The sequence below is a fragment of the Gymnogyps californianus genome, chromosome 1 (genome assembly GCF_018139145.2).
Source record: "Gymnogyps californianus isolate 813 chromosome 1, ASM1813914v2, whole genome shotgun sequence".
Taxonomy (NCBI): domain Eukaryota; kingdom Metazoa; phylum Chordata; class Aves; order Accipitriformes; family Cathartidae; genus Gymnogyps; species Gymnogyps californianus.
This window is the reverse complement of record NC_059471.1, coordinates 205,978,696-205,994,505: the sequence shown is the minus strand read 5'-3', so window position 1 is coordinate 205,994,505 and position 15,810 is coordinate 205,978,696. Positions and strand designations below refer to the sequence as shown.

General features: G+C 38.9%; 1 protein-coding gene across 2 annotated transcripts in view; it reads left to right on the top strand.

The window, feature by feature from the left end:
- MAGI2 (membrane associated guanylate kinase, WW and PDZ domain containing 2) overlaps positions 1–15,810 on the top strand; it is a 775,461-nt gene that overhangs the window by 520,674 nt on the left and 238,977 nt on the right. For both annotated transcript variants that reach the window (XM_050892165.1, XM_050892157.1), the window contains exon 5: positions 4,841–5,054. In XM_050892165.1, coding sequence (XP_050748122.1) covers positions 4,841–5,054 — 214 coding nt within the window. The remainder of the gene's footprint in view (positions 1–4,840; positions 5,055–15,810) is intronic.

Here is a 15,810-nt window from a genome sequence, read left to right as displayed (position 1 = left end):
ATCAAACATTATATATGAATATATATTAGCAGAAAGAAAACTAGTAAGGTGAATATCTACCTTACCTGGAGTATGTGAATGATAGATACATATAACGAAAGATAAGATGACACCATAGGGCTGTATTCCAGATAAGTGTGACTAGGATGTCCGTTGTGTAAAACTTAATGTTATTAAATGGCATTAGGCAATTCTACCTTAATTGCTTGGGTTTTAGTTATCATGATGCCTTCTCCATTATCAAAGTAAGCTATTAAAAGATAATGATCCAGTAATTAATAATTCATGAGATTGGCTTTAAAATAATTATATTTTTAAGTTGTTAAATAAGCATCAGGTTCCTTTTTTTTCCCCTGCTCTATTTTGATAGCAATCTCTGTTTTAGACAAGCTCAGAATATTTCTTCTAATCCTCAAGGCTTAATTTTCACATTTTTTCTGCCATCATGATGGCTGGCATTTGTTAATACAGTTATTGAAAATCAAGAATCTGACCTCTTCAGACCTGTTGAAAATAAGATCTTGGGGAAGAACACATATTACAGATATCATGGTAAAATCCCAAGACACAGCAATGTCACCGCATCTTTGCTCTATCAGACCAATTGGCTGATCATCAGCCATTGTCTGCAATGCACTTGTGCTCCAAATTTATTTGTTCTACCGTGGTCATATGTACCATGTGGCCTTATGTCTTGTCTTCCGTTTAATCTGTACAGCATCCTTCCTGTAGTAGAAATGTAGTCAAGACCGCAGGTAGCCTCAGGAATACAACTCACGGATCTGTCAATGATGCTTGAGACAGATGAGAACATACTTTTGCTTTGCAGAGATAAGAACAAAAAACCCAAAGCATTTTTCAGCAATTATATTGTCCTATTCTCGGGGAAGTGGAGACCATATATCCTCTCTGCTTTGCAGGAAACTTTTACGTATTTGAAAATGCTTCCCCTATCCATCAGTCTTTTCTCCTCAAGACTAAAAACACCTGGTTTTCAATCTTTCCATACTTCCAGTCTTTCTTTTTTTTCTTTTCTGTCCTCTGGACTGTTTCCCATCTTCCTTGGCATGAAATTCTCAAACTTGGGCACAGTACTCCTGATTAAACCTTACTGTAGCTGAAGGTGGAAGGACCTGTATCGCATATGCTTACTCTTCCTGCCTATTATGATGCTTGTTTTTCTTTTGCAATAGTATCATTATTGACTGAAGATAATGATTAGACACCCCTCACACATCCCCATACCTCCATTGTATTTTCACTAGGAATTCTGCCTAGGCATTTGCTCCCCATCTTGTCTTTTTACAGCTGATTGTGGCATTTTGCACCAGACAGATGCCACGTATTTTGGAAAGCCAAGGCAAGGCTGAGGCGGGGGGATTTGGGAGTGGTAGATAAGGAGGAGGGGACTTCAGCTCCCCTGGGATCCTACTGCTCTGCTGTGGGATGCAACTAAGCAAAACTTGCATTTGTGTCTCTTGCTAATTCATTTCTTCCCACAGACAGATTCACATTTCCAAACAGCATAAAATGATTGTAACACCACGTAATTCAAGTATGAGTTAAGATTTAGCAGCATGAGCTGCATATGGCTGTAGAGCTATAGACCATCACCCTGTTCAAGACTGGATCTATTTTTTTTTCACACTATTCTAAAAGGCTGTATGTGTCAGTGTCAAAAGTCTTTTTTTAAGATCATGAAAGCTATATCTACCATTTCTCCCCAAGGAGCAGCACCTGTTACTCTGTCATGAAAAGAAATAAGATTAGTTTGGCACAATTTCTTCCTGAAAAATCTTGACAATTATTTATCACCTTTGAAGAGCTTACATGTAGGTGGTTTGATTGCTGATCCCAACATCCTTCTAGGAATTAAAAATAAAAAGACGTGAAGTTACAGTTCCGTGGGTCTTCCTCCTCCTTTTTTACAAAAAGACGTAATGGCCTAATTGACCAAATTATTTCAAAGGGAACTAAGGTGCTCGGAAATTAAGTATATAAAACTATGTAAAAACCTAGATCATAGATACTTTGCTGAAACCAGGACTGTGTCTGTCCTTTCTAAGTTTCTTTTCTCCATGAAGTCTCAAAGGTGTAGCCGTTACTAGCCATGACTCTGCTACATTGGTTCCCTCAGTAGCCTAGGTTTCATTTCATCAGGCTCTGCTAACTGAGAATGGCTGTTTCATCTAAGTTTTACCTGACCTGTTCTCTGCCCACTCTACTGCACATTCTTTAGCCCTATTGCTGACGTTAATTATGTTAGTCATTTAATCACAGGTAATCTTTTTGCAGTAGTGACTGAAGCAAAAAGAGCGCCAACTGCCGTGGGGTTTTTTTTGCATCATATAGTATTAGCTTTCCTTCCTTCCCACATAGTGGAATGAGTCTGCTTTTGGTCTTCTTGTTATTATTAATGCACTTACAGAAAGTTTTCTTGTCACCTCTAATGTGCCTGACTGTATCCCATTTTCTAGACTGACTTTTCTGCTTTGCTGTTAGATGCCCCTGTTGTTTTTCTGTGTTCATCCTTAACAATTTAATCTAGTCTTCACCTTTTGTACAATTCTATCTCAAGTAGCAGACCATTGAAAAGTCATGGCTTAATTAAAATGATCTCTGATTATACTTACTATTTTTCTTTTTTGTGAGAACAATTTGTGCTTGCATTCTTAGTATTGTTTATTTAACCTTCACCAGTTCTCCTGAACTCCTTTTCCCTTACCGTTGCTTGCCATAACATCAAATTTATTAATTCTGTGAGTTTATTAAAATCTGGGGGTTTTAAGACCATTGTTGTTAATTTTTTGTTGCTCTTCTTTCTTGCTGTCCTAAGCATCACAAATTAGATCATTTCACCCAAGTTGTCTTCCACCTCCTACATGTTTCACACAAGTATCTGCATAGTTCCGTGCTCTGGATGCACTGTTAGTTCATTTAAGAAATTGCCATCTTCTTGAACTTTATTGTAGACTACATTGTTGACTTCTTTTAAAAACATATTTTCTCCTTTCTTTTTTTATAATTATCCAGACTTCGATATAGTCCATATAGTATTACTCAGAGCAATTGTATATACATTTTTGATGATACAAAACCATACATACTTCCTTCATTCATTATGAATCTTTAAGAACAAGCTGGAGTAGTCTCAATCTAGTCTCTGTTACACCAAATACGTACCATTTTGATTAAATACTGGTATACAAGTTCACAGTTTGTTTTCAGTTCTCCTCTGATATTCATTGTTTGTGTCCCTATGATTTATATCTGTTGGTGAGCTTACGTCATTAGCCTTCACATAACCTAATGTAAAGCCATGCTCACTAGGTATCAAATTCATCTCCCCTCATTTTAACTACCTAGAAACTGAGCAACTAGCCTAAGCAGGACTGAATTTGGTTTACCTAACTTGACATGTAGGGTCATTTCAGCCATCTGACTAGGATCCAATCATAGTGAATGGAGATTCAGTCAAAACATTAAAACTGAATTTCTTTTAGTTGCAGTTCATTTGGCCAAAAGTTGGGGCCTGACTACTTTTTCAATGACGTCAGACTTCATTTAATAGCAACAGAAAAAAAGGATCCAAGGATGAGAGCTTCTGTTGTCCACTGAAGCAACAGGCTCCTGCCACATTTTTTCAAGAAATAGTTCCTAGATAGACCATATGATAAAACACAGCTTACAAACACATATCTAGTAGACCAGTGAACCACATTTATTCACATCCAAGGATGAAGGAATCTTTCTTTAGTAGGACAAGTTCTCTCAATCATCCTCTGTTTGAGCTAGTAGTAGTCAAGAAGAGATTGTGTTTTCTCCACTGTCATTGATAGTTGTGTGCATGGAAGTCCTGCTGTGTGATACTCATTCATGCAGATGAACATGCAGAATCTTAAGTGTGGAGATAAGTGTTCAACAATGTGGATAAGGCACATTTAGACTCCTAATATTGCACACCTACTCCCTATTTGGCTGATTTTTTTTGAGGTTTTGTCTTATGTTTGCATTCAGCAGATGTTTTAACAAGTATTGTTAAGTTCTACTGCACTTGCTTAGCTAAACATATGTGGACTGGACTGTGGGAACTGATAGTGGTAGAGATACTGTTGGACACCACATTTTTTAATTTCTGACTTTATGGAAAGTAAAATCAATAAAAAGTGAAAGATCAAGTACTGAAAAAGACATAGGAAAGGCAGAATCCTTCCTGAATATGTTCTTAGTCACAGTGAGACACAACCACATTGGGTATAGGAAGCATTTGGCATTGGCTGTGGGAAAGTAAGTATCCCACAGATTATATCGGTAATGAAATCACAACCACTTTCTATACAGTTAATATATTGCTATGAGTTGATGGATGTCATATTGATTTCTTTGATGTATGAATATAGGTAAAGCAATTAGTGTATATACTTTTTTAATTGAAAAGGATCTGTTGTCTGTAGTAAAACAGCAGGGTAGTTGCTTTATGCGAATATAGTTTGAAAAGTTAAGACACAAGACAGTAGCGCTGCTGGATATGAAGCTGCCTTCTGCTCAGTGCTAACTGCTGGTCTGGAAGGACTCCTGGGACAGAATGAGCGAGAACTCTTTGGCTTGTTCCTTAGCTCTTTATTAGTTTCTTGTTTCAGTTTGGTTTTATTGCTTTATTTTCTTTTATTTTGTTCCAGATAAAATGCATCATCAGAAGGACTCTTGTGTAAACCCAACAGAATTTTTCTCTTTATTTCAAGACTTGCAGTTCATAGAGTATTCCTTGGAGACTTACACCTGGTAAAGTCTCCACAATTAACTTGGATATCCAAAACCTGTAATTTTTCTTCTCTTGTAGAATCAAGTGAACATGAAGAGAAGAGTACAGGTGTCCCAGGTGAGGTATCTTCCACCCAACCTTGTCCTGCACCAGGATATACTCAGCCTGAAGAAGCAAAGGAGGATATGGATGTAACAAAGCAGACTAAACCTGAAGAGAATGATGACTTGGGCCCACTGCCTGATAACTGGGAAATGGCTTATACAGAAAAGGGGGAAGTCTACTTTATTGAGTGAGTCTTATTTCTTCTCTTTCTAATAGCTGTATCATATTTAACTGGGTGGGCAAACGGTTTGTATGGTGGAGTGGTGCATTGCACTCCTCATTAAAAAGGCAGAAATGTTCTGGCTGTCAAGGCTCCTGAGAGCTGGTGGCAATCCCTGCATTACTGACTTACATTGAAGCATGCTGGTTTTTCAGATAGGTAACTGGACTGCTTAGCACTTTGATGGCAGCATTTAAAGCTGTTGTTTGTTCTGTTGAAAACAAGACTTTTCTGCTGTTCTTGTGCTTGTGGGAAAGTAGCACAATTGCTGGATTCTTCCTTCCTTATGTGGACAGAGATGGAGAGTGTTGAGCTTTTTGCCAATTTAAGGAAAGAAAGATAGGTGGGCTAAAAACTAGCTAGTGAACAGTAGAGGGAGGCCACGCTGTATTTAGAAATAATAAAATAAATGAGTGGACAATAAGGAGAATTAATTATGTGTAGAAACTTTTTCCTGTTGGTAGGCTATACATACCTGTTGCTACTGTTGTTAATTAGCCAACTCATTGAACAAGTGGATATGAAAGTTCTTTCTTCTCTAAGTGTTGTCATTAATACATATTACCAGAATAAGAACACAGCAAATGAGTGAGTTCATATAACATCATACTCCACAAAAAAAAGAGAAAGGAAAAACCAACAACATCAGCAGAACACTATTACAGAGGTAGCAGTAGCATTTATGTTTGCTTTAAGGAACTGCCTCAATTTGGAGTGTTAGCCATTATTCCAATTATTAGTAGGTAAAAATAACTTTTAGTGGTGTCAATTCTGCTTTAAGTCCCTTATTTCATCTAAAATTTTATGACTATCACATGAAGTGTAAACAAATGATAAGAATAAAGTTTGTGCACATGATTTTTCATGAACACTGGCATGACCAACTATAGCTTCTGGCATATACAAGGCTGAAAAGAGCAATAACTATTAAAACATAAGTGTCTTTGCTGAAAAGGGCAAAAACATGCTTATTCTAGAAAAAGAGTAATTACAGTAACTTTACCCAAGCAAGCAGAGAAGAACTAGGACGACCTCAAGGCTAGCTCAAACCCTTGTTTCCTTCTTACCTCACTCCCAAATTTAATTCTTCTGCACATATTGAATGCTCCGACAGAGAGCAGACTGAATTATGTGGCACTTTTTTACTTGTAACAAAACCCTATGATACGTTTGGGGGGTGGGGGACAGGATGATGTGTAGGTCACTAACACACCAAACTGTGATGGTGGTAAATACTGCAGCAGACAATTTAATAGAAAATAAATGTACATTTTGCAGCAAATACAGTGACTGCAAATAGCCCTGCCGCTCTACAGAGCAGCCATTCCACTCCACAAATTCCTTTGATGTTACAGCTTGTTTCCTTTCCTGGAAATGCTCTGGTTTACACTGCAGTTCTGACAATGGTCATCATTCACTTCCACTAAATGAATGTTATGTAAAGCAGAGAAATCAATCAGAGGTGCAGACTGGATAGAAAGACTGTTGTGAGGGCTCCTTGTCTTTGGGATTATATTTTTGAATAATGTAATTGCAAAAAAGTGCAATTACACATCTGTAAAAATACTAGATTATTTACTAGAATCCTAGTAAAGGAACAACTCTTTGATCGTTTGAGTTTTCACATAGCACAGTCTTCACAGGGTTAAGTAGGAATGTAATGCTGTGGGGATGCTGTTAAATTGCCTCTTTGTTTACAAGTCACTTTGGTTAATGGCATGAAGAGACTCCATTTGCTTTCGCAAAAAAACGGAAAGATAAAAAGACAACAAAAACCTATTTGTCTAACACCATCTCCCTGAACAGTAGTAAAGATTGTACTAGATTATTAAATAATAGATGAAAAACAAACATTTTTAAAGAGTACATCACAATGGGTGGAAAAAAAGTCATACTAGGCAGCATCTTTTATTGCTTTATTTGAGGCTCATGTGAATTGTGCCTTTAAACCTTACTTCAAGCAGTAAGCGATCTCAAGTTCCAGGTTGTCACAGGTATACCCAAAGGTCTTAGATTTCATGACAGCATTTTCATTCATTCACCTCAAACTAACCTCTAAAATTTGTATGTGAGCTCATTTATCAAAACTGCCATCAGAAGTAACGTGGCAGATTTACAGTGAAAGAGAGAGTGACTTCATAAGAAGAAAGATAACTGTCTGTAGACAGCGTTATTTATTTGTTAATCATTAATGGCCCAGTTAGCACTTTGTAAAGCACACTGGAAGGAATTTCCTCTGCCACTAGGACTAAAAAGAAAAAAAAGTAAATCATATACTAGTTTCACTGGATGATTCAGAGGATGGTTGTATTTTAGAGCATGGCTTGGTCTGTTTCTTCCTTTCTTTCCCTTTTTGACATAGGCGCATGACCTTATGTTTACCTATATTAGCATTCACAGACAGAACAGGAAGAGCATCCCTTCTTACTGCATAATACTTACCACTGTTTTTCAGGAAGAGCTACTTAAGTACATTTCTTGGGCTGTTTCCAGCCTCCCTTACATATGAATCTGAATTTTCAAATACAGGCACACACCACACAAATAGGAGTCCATCTTCTACATTTGCTTTCATTGAGAACATATGCTAATGAGAACATGCAATAATTAAAACACTGTATATAAATTGGAATACCACCAAAAAAAACTCCAGTTCTGCTCCTTCTTTCCAACTTTAAATATGGCTGATGAGTGTGACCTGTTTCGGTGTGCTTAAATAAACTGTAGCCATCACTGATTTTAAGTTTTTCCGTCTCCCAGGGCTAAGGAAAAGCTGCAATTCCCCATAGCCTTCAGATCTCACCTTGCCAACTACTCTCAAACCACATACTAGAGACACGAGTATCGTGTTGTCCTCACAAAGTCAGTAGACATTGGCTATGTTGGATCCCAGGCAATCAGTGTTTGCTGTGTTGGTCCAGTGCAGTGTTGAAGAGAAAGGACCAAGATTCTCAGTGCATCAGCTGTCATGTGCAGTCAGCCTTAAATGCGGCCCTCACCCAACTCTCCAAGTCCGTCACATACACCATTACGTTATAGACTGTCCTGTAGAGTTTGTTACACATTATGATATTTATTTATAAGAGGCAGAATTGATTTTGCCTCTCTCTCCAGCCCTCTATCCACCTATAGGCAGCAGAGCTCTCTGGAAGGGATGCGGGGAGAGTAAGACATTAAACCAGGAAAAGCTGTAGTTCGTTAAGCTGAGCTACAACTAAGCCTTGATGAATAGTCTCAAGGATATTACATACCCCATAACAAAAGCTATTTAACTCTATACTGTTCAAAAGCACATATGGTTTCCTTTGCTTATACTACATTAATAATTGTTTTGTTAGTGGAGAAAAGTCTAGAATAAACTGAAACCTCTGTAACACATCTTTAAAGGATCATCTTCTTTGACTTGTGGTTATGATTTTTAGGAGAATTTGGCCACATGAGGTTTAACAAACCACTTTCCAGTACATCTCACAGGCATTCAGTCTCTTCCTACTTCAACACCTACTTCTCCAAGCAGCATAGTCAGCATTGCTTTTTGGACCTGTCGCAATATCTTTTCTAGTTGTTAAAGCTGCTTTTTTTATGAAAGCACCATAAAAGACTACAAAACAGCTATAAAATAGGCCTCTGCCAAGGATTTTCCTCTTCACAGTAAAAAACAGCCATTAAGTTTTTTAATACAGCTGGTGCTATTTCAGGTGTTACCTGAAAAAGTACAGCTACAAATTGGAAAAGTAAAATCCTGACCTAGCTTGTTTCTAAGAATATTGCTACTGACTTCAATGGGATCAGTATTTCTTCTTAGTAGTTTTTAAGGTAGGAAAGTCTTTTTGTTTATCCTAACATCTCGCTTACCTGAAGAATCATGATATATTTAGCTGTTCCTGGTTGCTCCATCAGTTCACCATCAGAAAGAAGGATATATTAGTTAAGCCTGGCTACACCATTACATTTGATAACTTTATTTTTTGTATTAGAAGATACTAAAAGTACTGAGGTGGAAGTACACCCTCTACCTCCTCAAGATTAATTCCATATCCTGCAGTAATTACGCAATCTCTTACAAGCTAGCTTGGCACTTTTGTGAGTGTGTTACATCATCAGTGTATCAGTGCATAATATTGAAAATCGCCATGTTTTGGTTGTATGGTTATTTCTGCTACTTTAATTAAGTAGCGCTTAAGATGAAGGATTTTGTTTCACGTGCTGTTTTAATATTCACTTCTGATGGAATTCTTCTTCTTTGGGAAACAAGCCATCTTGTATCAGTATGGCTTTATTGTGTGGACAATTCTGAATCATCAGGGCTCTTGTAAATACGATCGTAGATGTCCGTAATTCTTTTTCCTTGTTTATATGTTGTATTAAATTGGTCAGTTTTGGTCAGCATAACAATGATCATCTCTAATGCTCTTTGGACTTCAACATGGCATTCAGTGGGACAGGCAACAGAAAAGTTCTCTCTTGGTTTCTTTCTCCTGAGACCACTTCCTTGCCTTATGACAAATTAATTAGGAATGGGGAGATGGTAGAACTGGAAAGAATTTGGGGAATGCTGAATTTTTTTATTCTCTTGTCTTTTGATGTTATAAAGACTTTCTCGGTCTTTACTAGTGGTGTATTGTCCCTTGCTCTCACTTGCTGTTTTTATCTATGCTGACATCCAGGTCAAACTGCCAGCTCAACTCCTGTTATCTTTCCTCACTTTCTTATTTCTTGTCTTTCCCCAAAAGGTCTCTGCTGCTCTGCTCTGCAGAATTCCTCTTCCAACACCTTTCCTCTGATGTTTGTATTGGTATTATAATTTTTCTCCTTTGTATTTATTGAACTAGAAGATTCAACTCACCTGGCTTGCCATATAGCATTAGGTATCTAGTATAAACCGGTCGCCAAGACTCCTTCTGTGGTCAATGGAGAGAGATAATTACCTCCAGAGGCTGATTCATCCTGTCCAAAGATAAGGGCAGAATTAATTTGCCTAAATGTAGGTGCTTCTACCAGTAAAGATGCCCTCGGATATCCAAGGGTACATCTGCAACAGTATGTAATTTGTGTCAGGAGTACACTTTTGAAGCAAATCTTCTGGTTGCCTTTACGCACTGTGATTTGGTTCATGTTTCAGAGTACATGAACTGGACTCCTTTCAGATGAAACTAAAAAGAAAGTTATCTCTAGGAGTGCACTTAATTGTCTCCAACCCCTGAACCCCTGAACCCCTGAACTCAGTCCATGAGACCAAATTTGAGTTAAAACCAGTCTGAATTCCTTTTGATCTAAACCATGTCCATATCTAAATTAGCAATATCAGTAAACTGCAGAGTGAAACACTTGGTGCTGATGACCCAGCATCCACAGCTACTACGTCTTTTCAGGTGCCATGGGCTGCATGCCTGCGAATGGCTTGTAGTGCATTAAGTGAACTCTTGCTGTGTATCATCTGGTTTAAATTCAAGTGAAAGAAGCTTACAAGCTGGGAGAATGCTCAGCGTGTAATGAAAATGACTGAGAGATTCACTTGAAAAGTGACCTCCTGATCTGAGCCACAGCACTACTGTAGAGGCATACTAAGAGCCCAAGACATCTCCATGAACATGGCAGATATGACACAGAACCTGTCAAAATCGGCACCCTTCTGGAGTGGCAGCCGGAGGCCATTTGGGAGATGCCATAGCACCTAGTATGTCACTAAGAGCATATGGTTAGGTCCCCAGTCCCACTGGAAGATAGGTAAGATAAATTATTCTGTATAGGTTCCTCTCACTTGAATAGAGATGAATCCTACACAATTAGCTGTGTAATTTCTAGATAGCTGAAGTCACATGAAATGAAGCCCATTCTTTGTCAGAAATTAACTGCCTGAGTTAAGGAGAGTGACTTAAACAACAGAAATTGCCATAGGAGACTTTAGGCATTTATATATTCTGCAAAAAATCTTACATAAGCATCTTATGCTCCTGCAAATGCCTAGAGGCACCACCACTATATTTGGGCTGAGTACATAAGTGTTTACATACTGCCCAAGGCCATCTGGGATTCACAGGATAGGCACCCCCAAACCTGTGTCTCTTAAGGACCACATACTCCAAGCACATCTAACAGACCGACAGCATGAAATGCAATGCAAACTAGCAGTCATAGCTGCTGCCATTCGAACCATAGCCAGAGGACGATTCCCTTTTGTATCTGTCCCTACATGTGTGCAAGAAGTTTGGGTAACAGTTCTGACAATGGTCATCAAAGGGTAGCACCCTACAAAGGATGAATTGCAAAATTGCTGTTTTAATGCTCTGTTTTCCTGTCACTGTCCCCCTACACACAAATTACTTGAAAATCTACAACTCTTAGGCGTACAAAAAGGAGGGAGGACTAAGCATTTTAGAAGCCAAGTGGCCTACAGTGCACTTTATTTTTCTCTGTCTCATATCCCCCCCTTTGCTCAAGCTGTTATATTGAGGACCATCTTGAATGTAATGTATTCACAATAAAAACCCAAACAAATCCATATGTGCTGTCCCCAAATACACTGAAGCAGCACAATGGTAAATACCCATTTTGAAATGCCTTTCACAATAACGTGCAAATTACGTACCTTGCAAGAGTCACAATTTAGAATAGGTTTGCAGTGTTTTCAAAAGACATTAAGGCTATTACTGTCAGTAACTACTTTCTGTATTCCTTTCAAAAATGTTTCAAGAGATTGTCTGAGGGCTTTGTTAGTACAAGAAACTTTATCTGTCAAAGTGCTTTAAACTGACAGATTGCTAACACAAATCCATTATATTCAAATCTTAAGTAAAATAATACACTGTCTAACAAATAATTATAATAAAAAGATAATACATTGTTAAATAAGAAAAGCCACACTCCTAATGTTTTTTACTTCCTAAGGTATGGAGGAGTATCCAGTGAGATTCCCGGAGAGGCTCTGATCCTGGTATCTAGCTCCAGTGGTGCTAACGGGGAACTGGGGCATAAACAGTCTCTGCGAAGTCTTAAAAGCAGAGCTACAAAGAAAATCTGGAGAAGAACAGGAGGTTGAGTCAGGATTTCCAGGAAGTATTCTGAGCTTTCTTTCACTCTGTTTAAACCAGCTGAAGAATATTTTTCCACATGTGTTTAAAATGTCTATAACAGATACTGGAGGACTCTGATTGTAATAAACTATTTCTGCTGGGTACAAATACTTGGCAAAGAGGGAGGATTTAAGTTAGCTCAGCAATAATTATTTTATTGACTTTTGGCTACAATATTAAGCTCCACTGCTTTACTGAGTGACTTTTTTATTATTATTATTCAAATTTGCAATACATTTCAGGCCTGTAAGTGGTTTGTATTTTGTATAGCAGGTAACAAATTAGGATGAGTTTAAAAATGTTACACTGTTCCCATGATCCACCTGCTTGAAGCAAAACCAAAGGGATCCTTTTTTGACTGCTTTCAAAGTTTCCAAAATTAGGAATTTGCTCTTGATTTTAAGATAGATTCTAAGACATGCATAGGTGATTTGCCAGCATTTATCTCTTAGCTCAATTGTCCTAGCTAGTAATCAAGATCACTGAAATTGTGTAAGGATGGACTTTCTAAACCTGCCCTTTAATGATGAGGTATGGTTATTGCTGAGTAATGAAGCAGTAGCCAGTGGAAAATGCTGGTGGAGCCACAGCTGTATTTCTCACAGGATGCTTTTGTTGCATCACTTCACTCTCATTCAGTCGTTGACAACTGCTCCGACTGCCTGTTTGTGCATTTATTCCACAACTGCCACTGCTATTCATCTGCAATTCATTCATAACTAATCTGTAAATCCCCAGCCCCTTTTCCTTCTCGTCTGTCTATAAGACTTCCCAAATGGACACACATGATTAGACCTAGTGGTAAGGCGGGCAGGTTATACACTGTACATTTTACAAGGTTTTTAGTGCTTAAAAAGCATTAACGTGCACAGCTCATGCAGCAGATATGTGTTCGTGTTACTTTTGCCATTGGTGTTAATTTGGCCATTTTACTGTTTCTTCTGTCTTATTTCCCATAGTTAAAGCTTTCCTATCAAGGCTTCTTTTAAATTATATTAAAAACAGTTTAGCAGATAAAAACTGTTTCCTTTTAGCTTTTACAGATTCTAGTCCATTGCAGAGCTGAAGAGGGAATAGGCAGAGCCCTGGGACACAGGGGAGGTGGCGTCTTTCTGAGATGTCCCTGCAGCGTACCCTGGGACATTCAGCAAGCCAGCACCACTGTGCTTTTGTTCTTATTCCCAACGTGTCCTACCTGTGTGGGGAGGAATCTGCCTCTCTTTCGTTTCTATGGTTGGCTAACCCCAAGTCTAATCCTTGCAGGAAGACAAGTAACAGGAGGTGACTCTGAACAACACTGCATGGTGCTAGCATGGCACCGGCTATGGCAAGAGCAGCACCACTCCAAAACCCACAACTTGAAAGCTGGCACAAGGGAGGCTGGAAGAATACCCTGCCAAATAAACCTCCTGTGTAGGACAGAAGCAGACATGTATAAAAAAACACTATGCTGTAATCCAGGGCTACATATTTCCCTCTTTTACTGAGAGCAGCACAACAGTAGTCATGTCTGTCCTCCTTGTAGGAGTGTTTGTGTGTTGTGTACCTGGTTGCTAAGATGATCTAAGCAATCAGCACTACGTAGCGCTGAAGAGGATATTGATGGTACTGTAGAGGTGTTAGAAGACAGGTGGGGTTGATTCTGCCTTCTTTCAAGAAAGGTCTGTCTTCAGAGCAGGAAAAGATTTTTTTTACCCGCTGGAGCACCTGTCTAGAAGCACTTGAAGTCCCATTGCAAGAAGTAGTGTGTGTGTTTAGTATAGATGATAAAGTGGAGAGGCAGGGCAAGGGAGCAGGCATGGAGATGGGTAAGGAGGAGAGGGATGATTTTCAAAAGGAACTTTGCTCCTTCAGTTATTTGTTATAGATAAAAGTTCTTGCGGATGAGTTTTTCTTTTACTAAGTAGCTGAATGGGTTTGAGAGACAGTAATTAGAAGAGGAGATTGAGTGCTGTAAGAGCTGATCTAGATGAGATACCGTCTTCATTCTCTGAAATTTTGCTGCAGACAGAAGGATCACTCTTCTGTTGGAAAAACTGTTGATTTTTTAGTTTGTTTATGGTTTTGTTTAGAATGGCCACAGTGCACAAAACTGGAAGACATCAGTCCTTCTGGATTTATGGAAGCCACGTTTATGCTGAAGGGAAGCAAAACTGTTTGCTTGTTGTTGTTCTCAGTGTCAACAAAAGCCTTGGAGGCTGTAGTTCAACTAATTCACATTTTTAAACATTAATACTGAATTGGGCTTATTTTCAGTTTGGCACCTGTCTTTACAGATGCCTGAAAACTCATTTTTCAGGTCTACTCTAGAAATGTCGTAAGGGTGTTTTCAGGGCTGGTGAATTGGTCTCTTCTGATGCGTAGACTTGTGAGGAAAACACTGGCCAGCTGACTTGCAACAGAGTTGGCTTCTAGTACTGACTCTGCCACTGGCTTGTTTGGCGGCTGTGGACGGTCACTTGCTGACTGTGTGACTCCATTTTCCCACCTTAAAAACAGGGGTGATGATTTTTATTTCCTTTGTAAAATGCTTTAAGATCTGCTTTATACCACAGCAAACATTACGAATAATAGTCATATATATTACTCTTTTAAAGCCATAGGAAACTATCTGTGAATCCAACTTAGTCCCTGCAACCAGTGGGGGTCCCTAAAATCATTCAGAATTAGTAGCGGAGAGAGAGTGGCTGTTGTGTAGACATGCCCACACTCCAGAGATGCGACTGCAGCTTCCACGGGTATGTCCAAGCTCGCTCTGAGCTCTGGCACTGCTAACGGGGTACCCATGGTAGTGTGGAGCTCAGCGTGTGCTGCTGGCTGCACCCAAGTAGCTCAGTAGATGCTGGGGTGATGAGCCCACGCTGAGCTCCATACTGCTGCAATGACATTGTTGCCAGTGTCTCCCCTAGTTAATTTAAAGCTAGCTCAAGTATGTCTGCACAAGCTGCAGTTAGGCTGTGACTGCAGTATAAAAATACACCCTACAGGAGACCACAGGCAGCCAGAGCTTCAGAGAAGCATCTTAGTTACATTTGCAATCAAGCACGGGCTGCTGGCATCATTTCAAATTTATCTTACCTTTGGCTTATCATTCTTCATACTCTGCAAATACACCTCTGCTCTCAAAGTAAGGGAAGGTTTTGTTTATCCTCTTCACCTGTCGTGAATGGTGTTCTAGACTAGGTCATGCTTAAAATAGGAATTTAAAAGCCTCAGTTTTCATTTTAGTTGCCACTTTATCCGTACATAACTCTCATCTACCTTTTTTCTCATCCAAAATGTGGAGGAAGCTTTAACATGGTGACACTAATGCTGAGAAGTAGGTAGTATCACTCTGGTTTTAGAGAGAGAGAGAAATCGAGGCAAAGGAAAAGTTATCTGCCATGGACTAAACAGGGAGTCAAGGTGGGAGAAGGAACTGGCTCTAAGCATTTATTTTTCCCTAGGGGAACCAGCAGTGTTTGGACCACATGGACTGTATCAGTTAATCAGTAACACACCAACTACCAATTGCATCCTAATCCATTGTTTGCCAGGTCCCATGTTTTTATACACCTTATACTAATGTTTATAAGAGAAGTTTTAAGTACACTTTAAAATGACACAGCAAATTAATAATAAACTAAATAATTCAGTACTATATGGAACAA